A 17,674-nucleotide genomic window follows, 5' to 3' on the forward strand; every position below is an offset into this window, starting at 1 on the left:
ATAAAGCTGTACACAGCATGGGTGCAAAGCAGTAATGTGAGCATCTTGGTGGTGTGTCTCCCATGTCTACAGAACATAAGTGCGCTTATCAAGTTACGGTCTGGGAATTGTTCGAATTTCAGGGATGCACTATAAAGGTGGAAGAAGGAAGCAGAGGAGAGCGGAGAGATCAACAGAGCTGTCTGAACAGACAGCTGGGGCAGGAGGGACACTGAGATTCCAGGAGGAGTGGGAGAGGAGGGCGGTGGTGGAGAGAGGGAGAGAGAGATGACGACAAAAGGGGGAAATGAGACGAAAGGGAGGCCAGACTCAATCAAGAGGTGATTGAAGATGATGGAGGTGCCTCCAGAAGAAGATGGCTGTGAGACAGTAACAGCGGGAGTAAGGTCTGAGCATCATCAGTACAAAAAGTAGACAAAACGTTTTGGGAAGAGATAAGAGGACCATGGCGTAAAGATTTAACAAGTTAACATTGTTGTCTGTGACGCCAACCAGAAGCATAATTTTAACAAGCCTTGCCAAACCAGCTGGCTAGCTAAAGTATCAAGGATATTAATATGTACCTCTCCTCTCATTATTTAAACCAGAAAGTGGTTTAATACTCATGTAATAGTTCAGTGTGTGTTTCTGTCACAATTCACTTAAAATGTATGTTATTTGTCTATTGCAATGTAAAAAATCTGTATACCGTGCAAAAAAAGAACTTGTTTTTATTCTATGTTGTGTGTTTTTAGAAAAAATCATACCGATTTTGAATATTGATTTGATGTTTTTGGCTTCAGTTTGATTAATTGATTATTTATGATTGACCGAGCGATACACTCGAGTGAATTTGTAGCATCAGCACTAAATCACTTTGTGACTGAGAGAATTGATTGGGGACAGGTGATGGGGGAGGGCTTAATGTGTTGAATGTCAGACCTGGTGAAAATCAAGAAAGAAAAACACAGAAAGAAACCAATATGTCCAACTTACCACTTAATGACACTTTCACATTCTTATTGTATAGGAGGCTGGACTATGTTAGTCCAGTGTTGCTCACCGACAGCCATTTCTAACCTGGCAAGATGTTACAGTCATATTCAGTCTGGCAATTACTGGTCACCTGATATGGTGACCAAAGAGCCACAACACTCCCCCAAGACTGATGTGAAGGTTGAAATATTGTAGCCTGGCCAGCAGTGTCTCTGCAGAACTCCACTTGGAGTGTCTCAAAGAAGCCTGACTGCACAGTACTGAGTGCTGGACATCCCCCGCTGCCCTTGCTGTGGGCCCTTCCTGACTTGAGAACCTCCCATTAGGGAAGCAGGGACAGCGCACACCCTCACACAACAAAAACTCTCGCAGCCCTCTCCAGGGAGTCTCCAACCAGTCCACGTTATGCACTACACATCGAGACTGACAAGTTAAATATCCATCCGCTTTCTTTATAGAGCAGGCGGTTCAGAATGAAAACTCTAGATGTTCGAAAAGCTTTATGCGCAGTTTCATCGGGGTAAGAGAGATGCAACGTCGGTTCTCTTGCGAAATGAGAATGTGACAGTTATGACGTGGATGCCCAGCTCACCAGACTGGAGAAGTGGGAACCACCAGTTTAAAAATTGTAATATTGTAAATCCAGGCTCTTTGACCCTTGACCCCTGTACTTCAACCCTTCCTGAAAGGAGAACAGGTTGGGATTGGATCTCTGGTGGGGTGTTTCTTCATTACTTTTTTGTTATTTTAAACATATGGAACGCTGATAGATTTTATGTATAGATTTAAATTGACGATTGAAGATTAGTCCCACTAAACATTTTGTGAACTTCCATGAACCCCTTTTTTAAGACACCAGATCTGAAATATATGTGTCACAGTATGACCATTCCAGTGTACATGAGCTGTTTCTAACATTATCAGGTAAGCCATTTTAGATTGCCTGGGAGGTTTCATATGTTTGTTTCTGTTAAGATTTCCCATTAAAAAACCTAATGTGAACTTTCTGTTTTTGGAGCGGCCCCTTTAAGAGAATGTTTCATAGGGTAAAAAATAAGGGGGGCGGTTGCGTCTTTCTCGTTAAACGTTACTTAATAGGTGTAAAGCAAGCAGCGTTTCTGTATTGCACTTCCTTTTTTATGTGAGGTTTATTGTTATCTATCTATTTAAATGAGGGACGAACCCCATTTTCTTCAGGATACAAACACTTCTTTCTCCTTTGTCACCCTTTTAAAATAAGCCTACCCGTCCCTGAGCCACTTGGAGCGAACCAATCCATACTTCTTAAGAGGGCTTTCAGCGCAATTGTTTTCGCGGAAAGTATATCGTGTCAGATCTTAGACAAGGATAGACCGTGTCATTAAGATAAAAATATTAATTATTACACTATTTAAATGCGGATCTATGTTTTGGGAAAGGATCCTTGAGCAAGGGAGTTCTTGAATGACTCCCCTCCGGACTTATCAGAGTGAGCGATGCCCGGCGCGTGCACCGAATTTGAAAATGGTTTCTTATACGAGCTCTGGCCGTGGCTGCGGGGTGACGTCGCCCCCTGCTATTAAATATACCATTGTAGTGTCTCTTCTTCTCGTGTGTCAGCTTGTCACTTGTATAGTTCAATAAAAAAAATAATATTTGGTCAAATATTTTGTCTTGGAAGGGGAGGGAGAGGGAGGGAGGAGAGATTTGTTTTGGTTGGGTTGGGTGATGGAGGAAAAAGGGGGTGGGGAACCCTAATCTGCTCCCAGATGTTAAATTGTCCTGAAACGTTTCTCTCGTTTTGAGAGGTCACTCGTCAGAAACAATCCTTCCAAAACACTGGGGAGTGGTTTTTTGTTTGTTTGTTTTTCCGTGTGTTTCAGAGCTACCGTCTCCTTCCCGTTAGGGTGAGCGGCGGCGGGCGGGCGGGCGCGCGCGCCGGGACCGGGAAGCTCCTCCGAAGCAGGTCCGCGAGCTCCTCTCGCTCACTCGCGCAGCTCGCTGGCACGGGAAGCAGCGCGAGAGCGAGCGCGAGCGCGGCGGTCTATAATGGCTGCCAGCAAAATCCACAGCGCGAGGGAGAAGGCAGCAAATGATCCCGTGAAAGAGAAAAACGTTTCGATCAGGTAACACCCTTTGGGGCGGGGGGGTTTATTTTTATTTGATCTGATGATTTGCCTTCCTCGTCGTGTGGCAGGTAGATGAAGACGTGCGGGTTATCCCCCACTGGTGTAAGAAAAGCTGTTGTCCAGGGACACGGGGGACAATAAGCAGTGGTTTCGGATCCATTAAGTGTTACACACAGTATTGTGTGCGAAAGAGCTGAGGGGAATTGTAGTAACCTTCGTATTTTTTCAACTTTCTAGATTAACGTAGTGTTCGCACGCAATCCAGGTCCTCGGTCTCCTTATTTGCGGTCTTTGTGAAGAGGGGCTCGCTTCAGTGTGAAGGAACATTGTTAGCAACACGCCTGTCGTCCCATTGTGTTTGTGTATTGCACTATAAAATATTCAGGAGCCACGTTTTGCTGCTCACGGATGGTGGCAGGCCTTATTTTGTCGTGCGGGCAAAACCTTGTTTTCTTTCTCGTTGGATCACAAATGCGCCGGCATCGCCTGGTGTTGTTGTGTCCATGTTCTGAACAGGGGTGCTAGGAGCAGCACTTGCACGGCTCACAACCACGCTCACGTCCCTGGCTCTGCTCGGGGTGATCGTGCGGCATGCTCTATTCTAGCCTGTGGTTTTAGTTGACAGTCTTGCCACCTGCGCGGCTGAGCCCGATCTGGTTCTGGTTCGGGGTGCACACACCGCAGGCGGGAGCTGCAGTCCACTTCGTGGGCTTACAATTCACTCTTCTGTTAATGAGCGGTCCATTACTGACAATACGACTGTGCTGGGTTTAATTTCAGAAACCTGACGTGATGGCTTATGCCTAGCTTACACACTAATATGACAGGGGCCATTGAGGTCGAACATGAGCTGAAGACAGTCTAGCCTCGCCGTGTAGGATACCCTTACCACTGTTCACGAGTAAAGACATTGTGCAGTCCAGTGTCCAGTCGGTGTTTTAGATGGGTAGCCCCAATGATAGGTAAACAGTGACAACAGTAACTTCACCACGTTGCACTCGAGTTTTCTAGAGTTTGGTGCCTAAAAAGGACGTTGAGGCGCGAAACAAAACTGTAGTAACGAGAGTTTCCAGTATTGACGTTTGTCACAAGCGGTGTGTTTTGAAATACGAGACGTCCCAGTGCATTACCACACGGTTGTGCTTCGTAGCTTCAATAGGAGCGGGATCTTCCTGGAACACTCCTGTGTGCGGTACAGAAAGTGAAAGCACTGGCTCGCCCTTTGCAAACTGGAACATTGCAACTGGATCTAGTTGAATAGAAAACAATAGAAGGGTTGCTTTCTGACGTTTGAAAGGAAATCGCAGAGTGTTTGCGAATGGCTGCTTTCGCTTGCATTTTTCAGTCGTGTTTTAAAAATTAAGTGCAGGGCACTGAGCTACTCCGTTTCAAAATCGAGCAAGGGCAGAAGCTGCATGCTCTTTAAGAGACGTTTACAACATCTTTGTGAAGGTTTTAAAGCTTTTAGAATAGTTTCCCCCTTTTAAAACAAAGTACGAGAGAAACCTGGACACAAGTCAGGATGTTAGTGTAGGATGGTGATAATGCTCAGCCTTTGGATAGGAGTATTACAGAAAATACCGTTAGTTCAGATTGTGAGTTGTTTTGTCTATATATATACCTCAGATGCTAAAAGAATTGCATTTTTTAACAGCATTACTGTTGGTTGACTAAATTCATGGGATTAGTCTTTATTCTCACTTGCCACTGAGAGCAGCCTTTGGTTCTATACAAGGTCCCATTTATTTATCTTGAGGCCCAGAACCTTACAGCTGAGACAGGAAGAGACCGAATTGCATGCCAAGAGAGACTGCTCTGCTCAAGTTGCAATCAAGGAAGTAGAGGCTGTGTACATGTGGTTATTTTGTACATCAGGTGCTTTTTGCAACATCACAGCCTGTGGATTGAAATGACAGTCCAGAATGTATCCACGTGCAAAGGTGAAAGCAAATTGTAGAGCTCGGTGTCAGACATAGGTTGAGAAAAGGAATTAACAATCAATAGCATTTTCTCTTAAATCTAATTTTACCATGGTATGAGACAAGCTGTTATAACGTACAAAGCTGGCTTAATTTTTTATTGTTATCCTGTACTGAGTAGCACTATGGGCCTAATATTAATATAATGAGATATGTTTTTCAGCACACTTTTAACAAGAATTGCTGTTAAATATTTTTTCTGGTTGCTTAAGATGAGGAAAAGGATTCTGATTTCACAGTAGGATACACCACAATTAATGCTTTTCCATTAATTCTTATATCTGAGCAGTTTTCTGCAAACTGTGTTGTACCGCGGAACTGTCAGACTCTACAGCAGAAGCAAAATAGTGGAGGGGGAAATACTGCAAAAATTTGATTAACCCAAGTGAACCCAAGAATAAACCCAAATTATATATTAAAAGGTTTAGTGGTTTAGGGAGTTAAAAGGTATATTTGGGATGATACCGTAGTTTAAAATATTATTGCTGACATCATCAAACTTGTTTTATGTACATTCAAATATTTAATGAATTCTCTGCTGCCCCTTTCATACTGCCAACTACGTACTGTCGATTTGGGAGAGCACTCTCCAGCTCTCTGTCTGCTTGGTTTCAGCGAGTGGGTGGCGAGAGAATGGTGAGCAGCCAGCCCAAGTATGAGCTCATCCAGGAGGTGGGGCGTGGCAGCTATGGTGTGGTGTACGAGGCACTGGTGAGGAAGACCGGAGCTCGTGTGGCCGTCAAGAAGATCCGGTGCCACGCTCCTGAAAACGTGGAGCTGGCCTTGCGGGAGTTCTGGGCTCTGAGCAGCATCCAGAGCCAGCATCCCAACGTCATCCACCTGGAAGAGTGCATCCTGCAGCGAGACAGCCTGGTGCAGAGGATGACGCATGGCTCCAGCTCCTCGCTCTACCTGCAGGTATGCGGCTGTTGGTTTTGTTGAGGATCGCCGGTTTCGTTATTGTCTCACGTTTGCCGTCCCCGGTTTAGTTTAAGCCTGACTATGTTTCCGCATGGGTGCCGTGGCACTGAAAACAGAATCATGCTTCCCCCACCGGGATGTGGGTGTGTGGAGTTTGTTGGAGACACCTGTGGGTTGCTGTATGACACCCACTGCTGCAATTTCCTGGGTTTATTCGGGGTCATGTCCTGCAAACATGCAAGGTTGCCGTTAACCTTGCATACAGCAAATGTGAAGATGTGACTCTTGATTTTTCCAGTGTAATTGTTGGAGAATACTGATATTTAATATTAATTGACTATTAAGAGATTTCCTGATCACCAAATCATTGAGGACCGTAAGCACTGCAATAATTTATTGTTTATATATATATTATTAAGATAAATTATTTATTTGATTTTATACAGGTATCTAATAGGCAGGTTTTAGAATCTCACTGAAAGTGTTTTTCCCTGGATGATGGTGTCAACTAAGCCAATTTTAATGACTTTATAAATTTTACCTTACCTTTCAATAGTATTAAATATTATTTATTAAATATATAAGTTGTATATAATCTGGGTCTTTTAATTAAGGGACACGTTTATTTGTATTAACATTTTACTGTGGAATTTCTTTACAGTATGGGTGTTTTTTTTTCCTGAGAATTTTGTGACCTGGACTATTTTTTTGTGTAGCACCTATACTGTACATGGTAAATTGCAGGTCGGAGCTTGTAGGTACTCACAAGCTACCGGATGCTTCTAAGTCAGCAGTTAGGATGCATCTCATTCTTAGCTCTGTCCTTGTTCTTTAGTTTTGTCTGCACTTCATTGATAGAGCACATTCCTCTCCAGTCCAGTGTTCACATGATCAGTGCTAACCACAACATTTACAGAGGAATAGTAGCAGATTTTGGAAAGGGTTTTCTTTTTTCATTTTTTTCTTGCATTCAAAAGGTCTCCACTCCTTGGGCTATTATGTGACGGGTGTTAGTCTGTGTGTCTCTTTGTGCTTTGGCTGGTCACCACTGTGCCCTTAATGTGGAGAAAGGTTGGGCACACCTGTAGGTCCAGCTGTTGGGTCAGGGCTAAATGCGAGTCAGGTGGTGCCCTTTCAGGAGTTACTGCAACGTCCTCCTGTTTAAACTGTTTTATCCTGTGCATGTAGCGTCTCCGAAGTAATAAATACATTGACATCTCGGTGAGAGTGCCTTTTAATTCTTGATTATGAAATCACAGCAGTGCATGAAAGCATTTTAAATAGCTTGTTAGTCACTTCAGTGCTTTGCCATGGCAGGAATTTTGGCAGCCATCCCAGGTTTCTTGGAGAAATGTTTCTGTTGGTGTTTTATGTAACTGCCTCAATTGTTTTCTAATGCAGACAATGCATTTCATTTTGTTATAGGCTTTTCTGTATAAAATGGATGATTTCCCCTCTTTTATCAATCCAAAATATTGAAATCTGCGTGTCCTTCATGTGACCTTTTTCTCTACAAATTGCATAGAATCTACTGTATTTAGCACTTGTAAGAAATAGAAAGCGTTATTTGCACTTCATCCTTTTTTGTGTGAAAGTTGCACAGCGCACTTTCATTTTTTCTGGAGGACTGTCATTGCTTTTTTAGCACAATGACCATGTTTTGTTCTGAGGCTGAGATTCCTTGCTGATAGCACTGCAAGCTATCACCTGCAATAAAATGAAATTCTTATATCTGTACAGGTAGTGTTGACAAATAACATCACTTTTTTTATTTTCAAGCTGGTGGAAACATCGTTGAAAGGAGAGATTGCCTTTGATCCACGTAGCGCCTACTACCTGTGGTTTGTCATGGACTTCTGCGACGGGGGAGACATGAACGCCTACCTGCTTTCACGGAAGCCCAGCCGTAAGACCAACACCAGCTTCATGCTCCAGCTGGGCAGTGCCCTGGCCTTTCTGCACAAGAACCAGATCATCCACAGGGACCTCAAGCCAGACAACATCCTTATCTCGCAGAGCAGGACTCCCACAGGCGTGCCTGAGCCTACGCTCAAAGTGGCAGACTTTGGCTTGAGCAAAGTGTGCTCATCTTCTGGGCTTAACCCCGAAGAGCCCGCTAATGTCAACAAGTGTTTCCTGTCTACAGCGTGTGGAACGGACTTTTATATGGCCCCGGAGGTGTGGGAGGGTCACTACACAGCCAAAGCAGACATCTTTGCTCTGGGTATCATCATCTGGGCCATGCTGGAGCGCATCACGTTCATTGACACGGAGACCAAGAAAGAACTGTTGGGGAGCTATGTCAAGCAGGGCTCAGAGATTGTGCCTGTTGGGGAAGCTCTCTTAGAAAACCCCAAAATGGAACTCCACATCCCCGTCAAGAAGAAAAGCATGAATGCCAGCATGAAACAACTCATTAAGGAGATGCTGGCCGCCAATCCACAGGAGCGGCCTGACGCCTTTGAGCTGGAGTTGAGATTAGTAAAAATCGCCTGCAAAGAATGTAACTGGGATACGTGATATTAAAGGAAACTTCAAGACGCACACTAAATAACTTTTCTGTGACTCCTGAACGACTTGTAGACAATGGAGCATCAGACATTTTCAAGAGAACAACACTATTCTAGGGTTGCCGTCTGAAACCAGGGATTCAATTTAATGAAAACTAAGTTAACAAAACTGTAGAAATAACTGCAGTGGTGGTCCATAAAAAATTGAATTTTCAAGGTTAAGTTCATGGTGGTTATTTGAATTTGCTTGGTGCATGTCTCACTAAGATCCACAAAGAACTTTGCTGCTGCCCTGCCTCTGAGGGCTTTCCCAACAGTGCTTGCTAAGGGTATAGTTTTTAAATGCTGCTAGTTCAAAGGAAAAACCACAGGGAACAAGATTCATTTGGATATTTTGAAATGCTGTTTGGACATTCAACTAGCTTCAGAAGGTTGCATATTGTTGCCTACACAGATGTGAACAGTGTTAAATTATTTTCTTCCTGCCAGACACAGCAGGCAAGCAAATCATTCTTACCAATAGCAACATATACACAACTGCTAGTTGGCAATTAGAAAATCCTTTTCATAGTTTAAAAGATAATCTAGCAACTTCCTATAATACACAGTAAATTATATACATGGTCAGGTTTTACAGATTAGAACATCTTAGTATTTGTGTAAAAATGCTATCTACAATTGAGAAATTAAGAGATTGTGATGCAATCAACAATTTCTGCCCAGGAATGCCCTTTCTGTGGGGGAAATTAATTCATTCCATATTTGTGCGCAAAGGGTTGCAAAATTTTGTCCATTGCATAAATATAAGAAGATGATATTCAGGCTGACGTTATTTGAAATAGTTTTTAATAAGGCTCAATGAATACATATTGAACAAATTAAAAAATATATACACAAATTGGATTCTCTATTGGGATTTTAAAGATCAGTATGATGCTTTTTTTAGCTCTGTTTTTGCTGAGCTGCTGATCTTGGCTAGGAGCCCTCAGGGAGTGCTGCCCTGGCTGTTGTACTGCCACAGGCTTTGCAGGATGAGTAGTAAGTAGTTAGAGTGAGTGAGCAGGTGGGCACAATCTGTGGCCTTTCTCCTGGCATCTTAGTAACATCAAGGACAGGTTTCTCACACAGCAGAGGAGAAAATAAATGACCTCCTTATTTAATTCTCGGTTACTCTTTATCTATTCTCTTAACATTCAATGCCCAATGCCATTTTTAAATCCTGATTTCAGTCCCTGCAAATCCATTGCCAGAAATGTGGGATTAGCATGCTGGCCTAAATATTGTACATCTTTCCTTCAGTCTTAATTTTTGTCTGCTCTAGTGCTGGTTCTGTACATGGGTCAGGTATGTGTAGGGTCAGAACAGGTTAATCAACATAATATGCTCATATTAAATGGGGAAAAAAATTGTTGGCCTCTGATAATTATAAAGTATGACAGACTCTAAATGTAGATCAGTCTTCATTCAGAATGGCTAGTGAGTCTGTATGTCTTGGAGTTTTCAAAATGCCTGCAGACATTCTTGTCATTTTGAAGTTATAGTAAACTTAAACATGCTGATGGTCAGCCAGGGAAGTGCCAATAAGGGCTAATACAGGGCAGGATCTGACATGAGGTTACACCAGTTCTTGTCCATTGTGGCTCTTTGCAAATCATCTGAGTCTTCTCAGAACCACTGTGGTGTATATTACACTTAGACATCTGTTTTATCTGCAATAGAAGGTTTTGATGCTATCTGCATATCATTTCTGCAGACTAGTCTGCTGGTTTTGAGCTTGCTAAAAGAAGAAAACAAGGTTTAACTTGGATATTCTTGACTTGTGTACCATTTCTGTTGATTCCATCGCAGTGCCCTTTACTGGTCAAAACTTAAGGTTACATTTTCAACATAGTAAATTTTACAAATTTACTTTTCTGCATCCTTTTGAAGGATAATTAATGTTTTGCAGATATGAGCCAAGGTATTTGCTTCCAAATGTTGATTTTTGAAGGAAAAATAAATACTTCAAATAGTTTGATCAGTTTGGCAGTCTGTTTTCCCCTGCTACGTGACGACACTTATTACCTATTTGCTCATCCCTCAGTAGTGCTAGAACTTTGTTTTTTTTGGTCCATGATGCCAAACCATTGCTGCTTAAAATCATCACTCTGTTCTTGCCTTTGCTCAGTTTGAAGCCAGTGGAAAACCCATTTCCGACTTAATGAATTTTGCCTTCCCTCAGTGTCACAGCACTTTACCCTGCTTCTGCAGTAGTCTCTCCACTCTCACAGGAACCTTCCACCTCATTGGCTGATTTTTTACATTACTTAGAGAAGCTGTAAATAGTCATTTGTTGTTCTGACATTAAAATGTTTGTAGTGTTTAAGAACTTCTTAATAACATAGATGCATGGATGTAATGCTATGCATAATATATTGCATTTCTCATACAGTGCATATGTATGCATAGGAAGGAGAATGTTGTCAATCCAGGTTTACTGGATACTGCTGAAACATTTAACTTGCATCTGCATGGTTCTGCAGAAGGCAGCTGACATTTATCAAACTCGGCGTAGTGCTTGGCTTTGTTCAGTGTTGGGAGCCTTACAGAAATACTGCTTGGCTCCATTTAAAAAATCCATTACAGAGATGATCTGAAATAACTGGGGAAACCAGTTAAGTCCCTGGGGATTTTTGTTCCATACCATGCAATATGTTTTTATTACAGAGGAGAGTAAGCTATAAGTAGTATTCAGTCATTTGCAAATATTTTGCAAGCACCTGGGTTTCACCTTTTTTCATAAAATATAATCTGTTATATTGTGGAATTTGCAGTCCTTCCCAGCTGTGTATGTGCTGTTACCCGATTTAATTTGTATTCAAGAACTAAATATTTAAGCTACTTTTACGTTCATGGGCAATAATTTAAATCGGATCATCACTTTTGTCAACTTTCAAAATGCCTCTGATGGAAAGAAATGGTCTGTACTGCAGAGTTCACCTTGATTGTCACATTACCTTCAAAGACGTTACGATATTACCCGAGTTACGAGCAAGTACCTTGCACAACGCATCTAAATTAAAGTAGGCAATGGGCAGTATGCACAGATTTTAACAGTGATTTAAGTGGTTTGATGTCCTTCAGCTTTAATGTTCAAATGTTTTTTTTTTCCTCTTATGCGAATCCACTTAATTGTGTAATGGCCAGTACAAAGATTTAAAAAAAATACACCTGTCTAAAAAAAATGCAGCACTAGAGCAAATTCCCCTATGCCCTCTAATTTTTTGCTAGAGTTTGATCAAATATAACTCAGTAAAGTGTTTTAGAACTTCCCTGGTCTTTTCTTCACAATCTACAAGGGTCTTTACATTGATGGTGTACTTTGTGTTGCTCAGATTCTGTGTTTGAACGGTGCTCCTTTGGAAAATAGGTGTATTTTTTTTTTTAATACGGCTGTGGTGAGATGTAAGATAATTTCCATTCCCCCCCCCCCCCGAACAGTCGTCGCCCCTTGAAAAACGAAGTGTGATAAGTTTATTTGAAGTGAAGTTTGTGATGGTGAGAAAAACAACCTTTTTCCAGAAGTCCCGGGGATTTGACTAGGGCTGAAGAGATTCGGTTTTTACAGGATATTGCTGTATGTGCTTTGATCCCGACAGACGTGGCCCCCGTATTGTTTATAGATCACGGCTGTGGAACAAGTCGTCTTCCCCGGCCACCCTTCGTGGGACACAGGGACGACCGTCGTCTTAAGAGGTTGTAACACAGGATTGCAGGGCTGCCGTGGGGAGCTGTCCTGTCCCAGTGAGAGGGAGCTGCCTGTAGTACTCTGAGCCCCAGGAGCAGCAGTGTAAACTGTGTTGCAGGGCAGAACAGCCACATCTCCCGCGGTTTAACTCGACACCCGGTTTATTTTTTTTATTTCAAGGTCATTGTAAAATATATTTTACAGAAAAGAATTTATAAAAAAAAGATGTAAATGATTGTGTAATTTATTGTTAAATTTATGACTTTATTAATAAAAGGAGAAAATCGTATTGTGTTTCTGTCTGTTGGTTGTCAACTTGAAGTGGAGATGGTGGGAGGGGGGCATGAGGGGCTTATAAACAGGGGATGCAGAAAGAATATGTTTTAAAATTGGCACTTGACCTGCTGTGCCTTACTTTGGAAATGCTTTAAAACCGATATATACCACTGGAGTTCTTTTGTGTTCTGACATTTAAGATATTAAGACGGGTGGTAATAAAGGGTAACATTCAACCAAGTACAGAAGTAAATTGTCCCCATAAAAAAAAAAAGTTTAAACGTTTGTCACAAGAGAACACTAGAATCGGAAGAACTCAACACTCTTGATGGTTATTTTAAACAGAATTCTACCACTTCATAGACAATAAAAACATATAAATTTATTCATAGTTCCTCTTTACAGACAGCTGGTTACTTTTAGCTCCCTTAAGGCTGTTTATTAGCAATTCTCACAAATATCAATGTCCTTGGGAGCTTGAGTGCTTTTTTTACCTTCTTAAAATTTGCAGACACTTGGGAACCCGCTTCTTTATTTATTTATTCCTCTGAGATGTCTTTGCACTGCAAAACTGAAATGTTTTGTTTGTCCAATAATGTACCATTAACCTCACTTCAAAGAGCAGCTGTTAAGAAATGTACCTCTTGCAGCCAGAGATAAGCTGCAGAATCGTTACTGAAACGGAGCACTTCCTTTTTCACTAAGAAGTATGGCTTGCAATGTTGATCTGCTGCCACCTGAATGTATGCAGGATAGTACTGGTATTGCTCATATCAGTAAAGAAAATTAAACAGGACGCCTTTAGGCCTTGACAAAACATTAATTATGCAAATCATGTACATAATGTAAAGCTAAGAAGTCTGAGTTTCTGTAAATGAACAAAATGTTAATTGTGGGAGCTGTAACTCTTAATATAGTCTTTCCCACCTTCGTACATCTCATTGGTCAACTAATAAGCTGTTTTGTCAGAAATTAATGACATGCAAGCTGTGGACGTGTGTGTGCCTTTGAAGAAATAAGTTAAATGTCTAAATAAGCACCAGATCATATCACCACTGGAGATCTAAAGCTCAGCTGGAATGAAAACCAGCAGAGCCTGAGTAGGCAACCACTGTCCCGAACAGAACACACGATGACACAAGCCAATGCAACATTTGTTCTTGTTTTAGGAAAAAAAAACACGTTAAAAATAGTTCAGTGACACGTGTTAATGTGAACTGGACTTTCTGAGAAATATTATCATAGATCCAGCTTTATTTCCACCCTGTTAGCTAGGGGGGGTCAGACAGTCACTGTACCAGCTGTGAGTGCCCTATTACAGAAGGTCAGGTAGACGGATAACCCAGTTTAAGCTCTGACTGCGTCACTGGAAAGCAGCCAGGGGGAAAAACGTGTGAAGATCAAAGCAGGACTGTAGTTCTCAACGTGATGGATTTACAGAAAGTTGTTATCCCTGAGCAGCAAGCAAATACAATGTGATGATGAAAAAGAATGTTTGTGGAAAGAAACCCTGGTAAACCAAGTAATCTGTGGTTATCCTGAACAAATCCTCTCCCATAGTAAATCAAACCAGACAATACTACTTGCCATTCATGCAAGACACAAGACCATCATACTCTGCTCTGTACAGTTTCCTTTTGGATTCCTTCCTTCCAGTGTAGCCGCTATAAGGGGCTACACAAGCTGCAGTTGCATGAATATATGAATCAACTGTTGGCTAAAAATTGTGTTGCTCACATCTGAGAAGCTCTACATCCCCCGAGCACTGCTGGCAGATGCTGCCCATTAACTGTGCCTGGAATGATGTTGCTCAGCGTGGGAGACCTCTGCCTGAGCTGTTCGGCAGGCAGCGGCTGTGCCAGCTACAAGGTGAATCAAGTCCAGCTGATTCTCACCACAGGAGAACAGCACAATGTGGAACAACCTGGGGAGATTTAATCACAAGAGCGCCGAACTGAACACCCGGCTCACCCCAAATATCACAAGCGGTGTTCAAATGAAACACTTGATTTCCTCTTCTTTAAAGGGAGAGCTGTGAGGCCCTTTGAAACAGTCCCTCTACATATCTAGATTGAAACAAGTGGAAGTATACAGCCCTTATAGCCCTGGTTTACACCATGCTCTTTACCCCCATTACACTTGAGGCAGGTGAAATGATGGTTGATGGAGACATTAGAGATTCCCTTGTATATTCCCAGAATATACAGTGCCTTGCGAAAGTATTCGGCCCCCTTGAACTTTTCAACCTTTTGCCACATTTCAGGCTTCAAACATAAAGATATCAATTTTTTATTTTATGTGAAGAATCACCAACAAGTGGGACACAATTGTGAAGTGGAACGAAATCTATTGGATTTTTGAAACTTTTTTAACTAATAAAAAAATGAAAAGTGGGGCGTGCAAAATTATTCGGCCCCTTTACTTTCAGTGCAGCAAACTCACTCCAGAAGTTCAGCGAGGATCTCTGAATGATCCAATGTTGTCCTAAATGACTGATGGTGATAAATAGAATCCACCTGTGTGTAATCAAGTCTCTGTATAAATGCACCTGCTCTGTGATAGTCTCAAGGTTCTGTTGAAAGCGCAGAGAGCATCATGAAGACCAAGGAACACACCAGGCAGGTCCGTAATACTGTTGTGGAGAAGTTTAAAGCCGGATTTGGATACAAAAAGATTTCCCAAGCTTCAAACATCCCAAGGAGCACTGTGCAAGCGATCATCTTGAAATGGAAGGAGTATCAGACCACTGCAAATCTACCAAGACCTGGCCGTCCCTCTAAACTTTCAGCTCAGACAAGGAGAAGACTGATCAGAGATGCAGCCAAGAGGCCCATGATCACTCTGGATGAACTGCAGAGAACTACAGCTGAGGTGGGAGAGTCTGTCCATAGGACAACAATCAGTCTTACACTGCACAAATCTGGCCTTTATGGAAGAGTGGCAAGAAGAAAGCCATTTCTCAAAGATATCCATAAAAAGTCTCGTCTAAAGTTTGCCACAAGCCACCTGGGAGACACCCCAAACATGTGGAAGAAGGTGCTCTGGTCAGATGAAACCAAAATCGAACTTTTTGGCCACAATGCAAAACGATATGTTTGGCGTAAAAGCAACACAGCTCATCACCCTCAACACACCATCCCCACTGTCAAACATGGTGGTGGCAGCATCATGGTTTGGGCCTGCTTTTCTTCAGCAGGGACAGGGAAGATGGTTAAAATTGAGGGGAAGATGGATGCAGCCAAATACAGGACCATTCTGGATGAAAACCTGTTGGAGTCTGCAAAAGACCTGAAACTGGGACGGAGATTTATCTTCCAACAAGACAATGATCCCAAACATACAGCAAAATCTACAAAGGAATGGTTCACAAATAAACGTATCCAGGTGTTTGAATGGCCAAGTCAAAGTCCAGACCTGAATCCAATCGAGAATCTGTGGAAAGAGCTGAAAACTGCTGTTCACAAACGCTCTCCATCCAACCTTACTGAGCTCGAGCTGTTTTGCAAGGAAGAATGGGCAAGAATTTCAGTCTCTCGATGTGCAAAACTGATAGAGACATACCCCAAGCGACTTGCAGCTGTAATCGCAGCAAAAGGTGGCTCTACAAAGTACTAACGCAAGGGGGCCGAATAATTTTGCACGCCCCACTTTTCATTTTTTTTATTAGTTAAAAAAGTTTCAAAAATCCAATAGATTTCGTTCCACTTCACAATTGTGTCCCACTTGTTGGTGATTCTTCACATAAAATAAAAAATGTATATCTTTATGTTTGAAGCCTGAAATGTGGCAAAAGGTTGAAAAGTTCAAGGGGGCCGAATACTTTCGCAAAGCACTGTATGTCCACCTTTGTATTAAAACTATGAAAACATCCCACTTCAGACGTGTCCGGTTATAACCACACTGTTTTCAAAGGGGCCTTTTGGACATGCATCCCATGAGTAAGACAGATGGGGTTTTTTCCACACCAATAATACCAAATGTTCACCTGATTGAAAAATAAAAAATAGATGAGAATCTGGATAATGACAATTGTACTACAAATGTTAAAAAACCGGTATTACTCCTACAGGTATCCTGTTCACTTTTTTATAATGAACTACTATTCTGACCACACCACAGCCACTTAAGAAATATATATGTATGCCTTTGAGAAACAGCTGTGACATTTTGTTTGAAAACGTTTGCTCAGACTTCCTGTTGGTGTTACTGTGGTAGAAACTTTACTATCTCTGTAGATCTGGGACATCCATCCCAGGTCCTGGAAAACTCCAGTCCAGTGGGATGTTGTAGGTCACTTCAATGACAGTTTCTTAAGGAACAGTTCTTTTGATCGATTAAACAGGTGATTTAACAGATCATTAAGAACTAACATCTAAGCACTCTTCAGTCTTCAAGGGCCACACTGCTCTTAATTGAACACATTCACTTGCTTGATTCATCGATAGTTTACAGGTGTTGCCAGTCTTTAAATACAGATCACCTATAAGATTAAGTGAATCGGGACTCTTGAAGGCAGGGATACATTTATTTCATAAAATAAATCCCCTTACTTAATGTGGTATTTGAAACCACTTGGTACATTGTTATTAACCAGGAACTTTTCGCTCTACACAAATATTATCAGCGGTATACAAACTGTTCAATGAAAAAAATCAGAAAAGCAAAACAAAACGTGTTTAATGTTTAGACGATAAATGCCAGCTATATCACCCTCCCACTCACCACCACCAGCCCAGTCTGTCCAGTACCTGGATGGGAGACCTCCGGGGAAAGCAAAGTTTGCTGTTGGAAGTGGTGTTAGGGGGACCTGTAGGGGGCGCTCACCCTGCGGTCTGTGTGGGTCCTAGTGCCTGAGTATAGCAGTGGAGACGCTATACTGTAAAAAGGCACCGTCCTTTGGATGACACATGAAACTGAGGTTCTGACTCTCTGTGGTCATTAAAAATCCCAGGGCGTTTCTCCAGAATGAGTAGGGGTTGTAATGGGTGTGGCCAAATTTCCCATGGGACCTTACCAATCCTGGCCTCCTAATAATCCCCATCTCTGAACTGGCTTCATCACTCTGCTCTCCTCCCCACTGAGAGCTGGTGTGTGGGGAGCATTCTGGCGCACTATGGCTGTCGTCGCATCATCCAGGTGGGAGTAAAATTGGTGGTGGTGGAGGGGAGTCCCCATTAC

At 42.1% G+C, this 17,674-nt stretch overlaps 1 protein-coding gene and 1 long non-coding RNA gene across 2 annotated transcripts in view; one reads left to right on the forward strand and one right to left on the reverse strand.

Moving 5' to 3' along the window:
• Positions 1-17,674, reverse strand: part of LOC148649723 (uncharacterized) — an 87,951-nt gene that overhangs the window by 37,084 nt on the left and 33,193 nt on the right. The window lies entirely within an intron of this gene.
• Positions 2,673-12,509, forward strand: pdik1l (PDLIM1 interacting kinase 1 like). Its single transcript, XM_088602781.1, has 3 exons — positions 2,673-3,080; positions 5,678-5,980; positions 7,763-12,509. The coding sequence occupies exons 2-3, from the start codon at positions 5,696-5,698 to the stop codon at positions 8,501-8,503; spliced, it is 1,026 nt and encodes a 341-aa protein (XP_088458907.1). The 5' UTR covers positions 2,673-3,080; positions 5,678-5,695; the 3' UTR covers positions 8,504-12,509.

Source organism: Lepisosteus platostomus, chromosome 13, assembly GCF_059453375.1.
Source record: "Lepisosteus platostomus isolate fLepPlt1 chromosome 13, fLepPlt1.hap1, whole genome shotgun sequence".
Lineage (NCBI taxonomy): Eukaryota > Metazoa > Chordata > Actinopteri > Semionotiformes > Lepisosteidae > Lepisosteus > Lepisosteus platostomus.

What these genes read in the sequence shown, in the direction of transcription:
- pdik1l (XM_088602781.1), top strand. Translation starts at nt 5,696, where the DNA reads ATGGTGAGCAGCCAGCCCAAGTATGAGCTCATCCAGGAGGTGGGGCGT. An exon ending in GCTCCTCGCTCTACCTGCAG is followed by an intron (nt 5,981 to 7,762) that starts GTATGCGGCTGT and finishes TTTATTTTCAAG; the next exon opens with CTGGTGGAAACATCGTTGAA.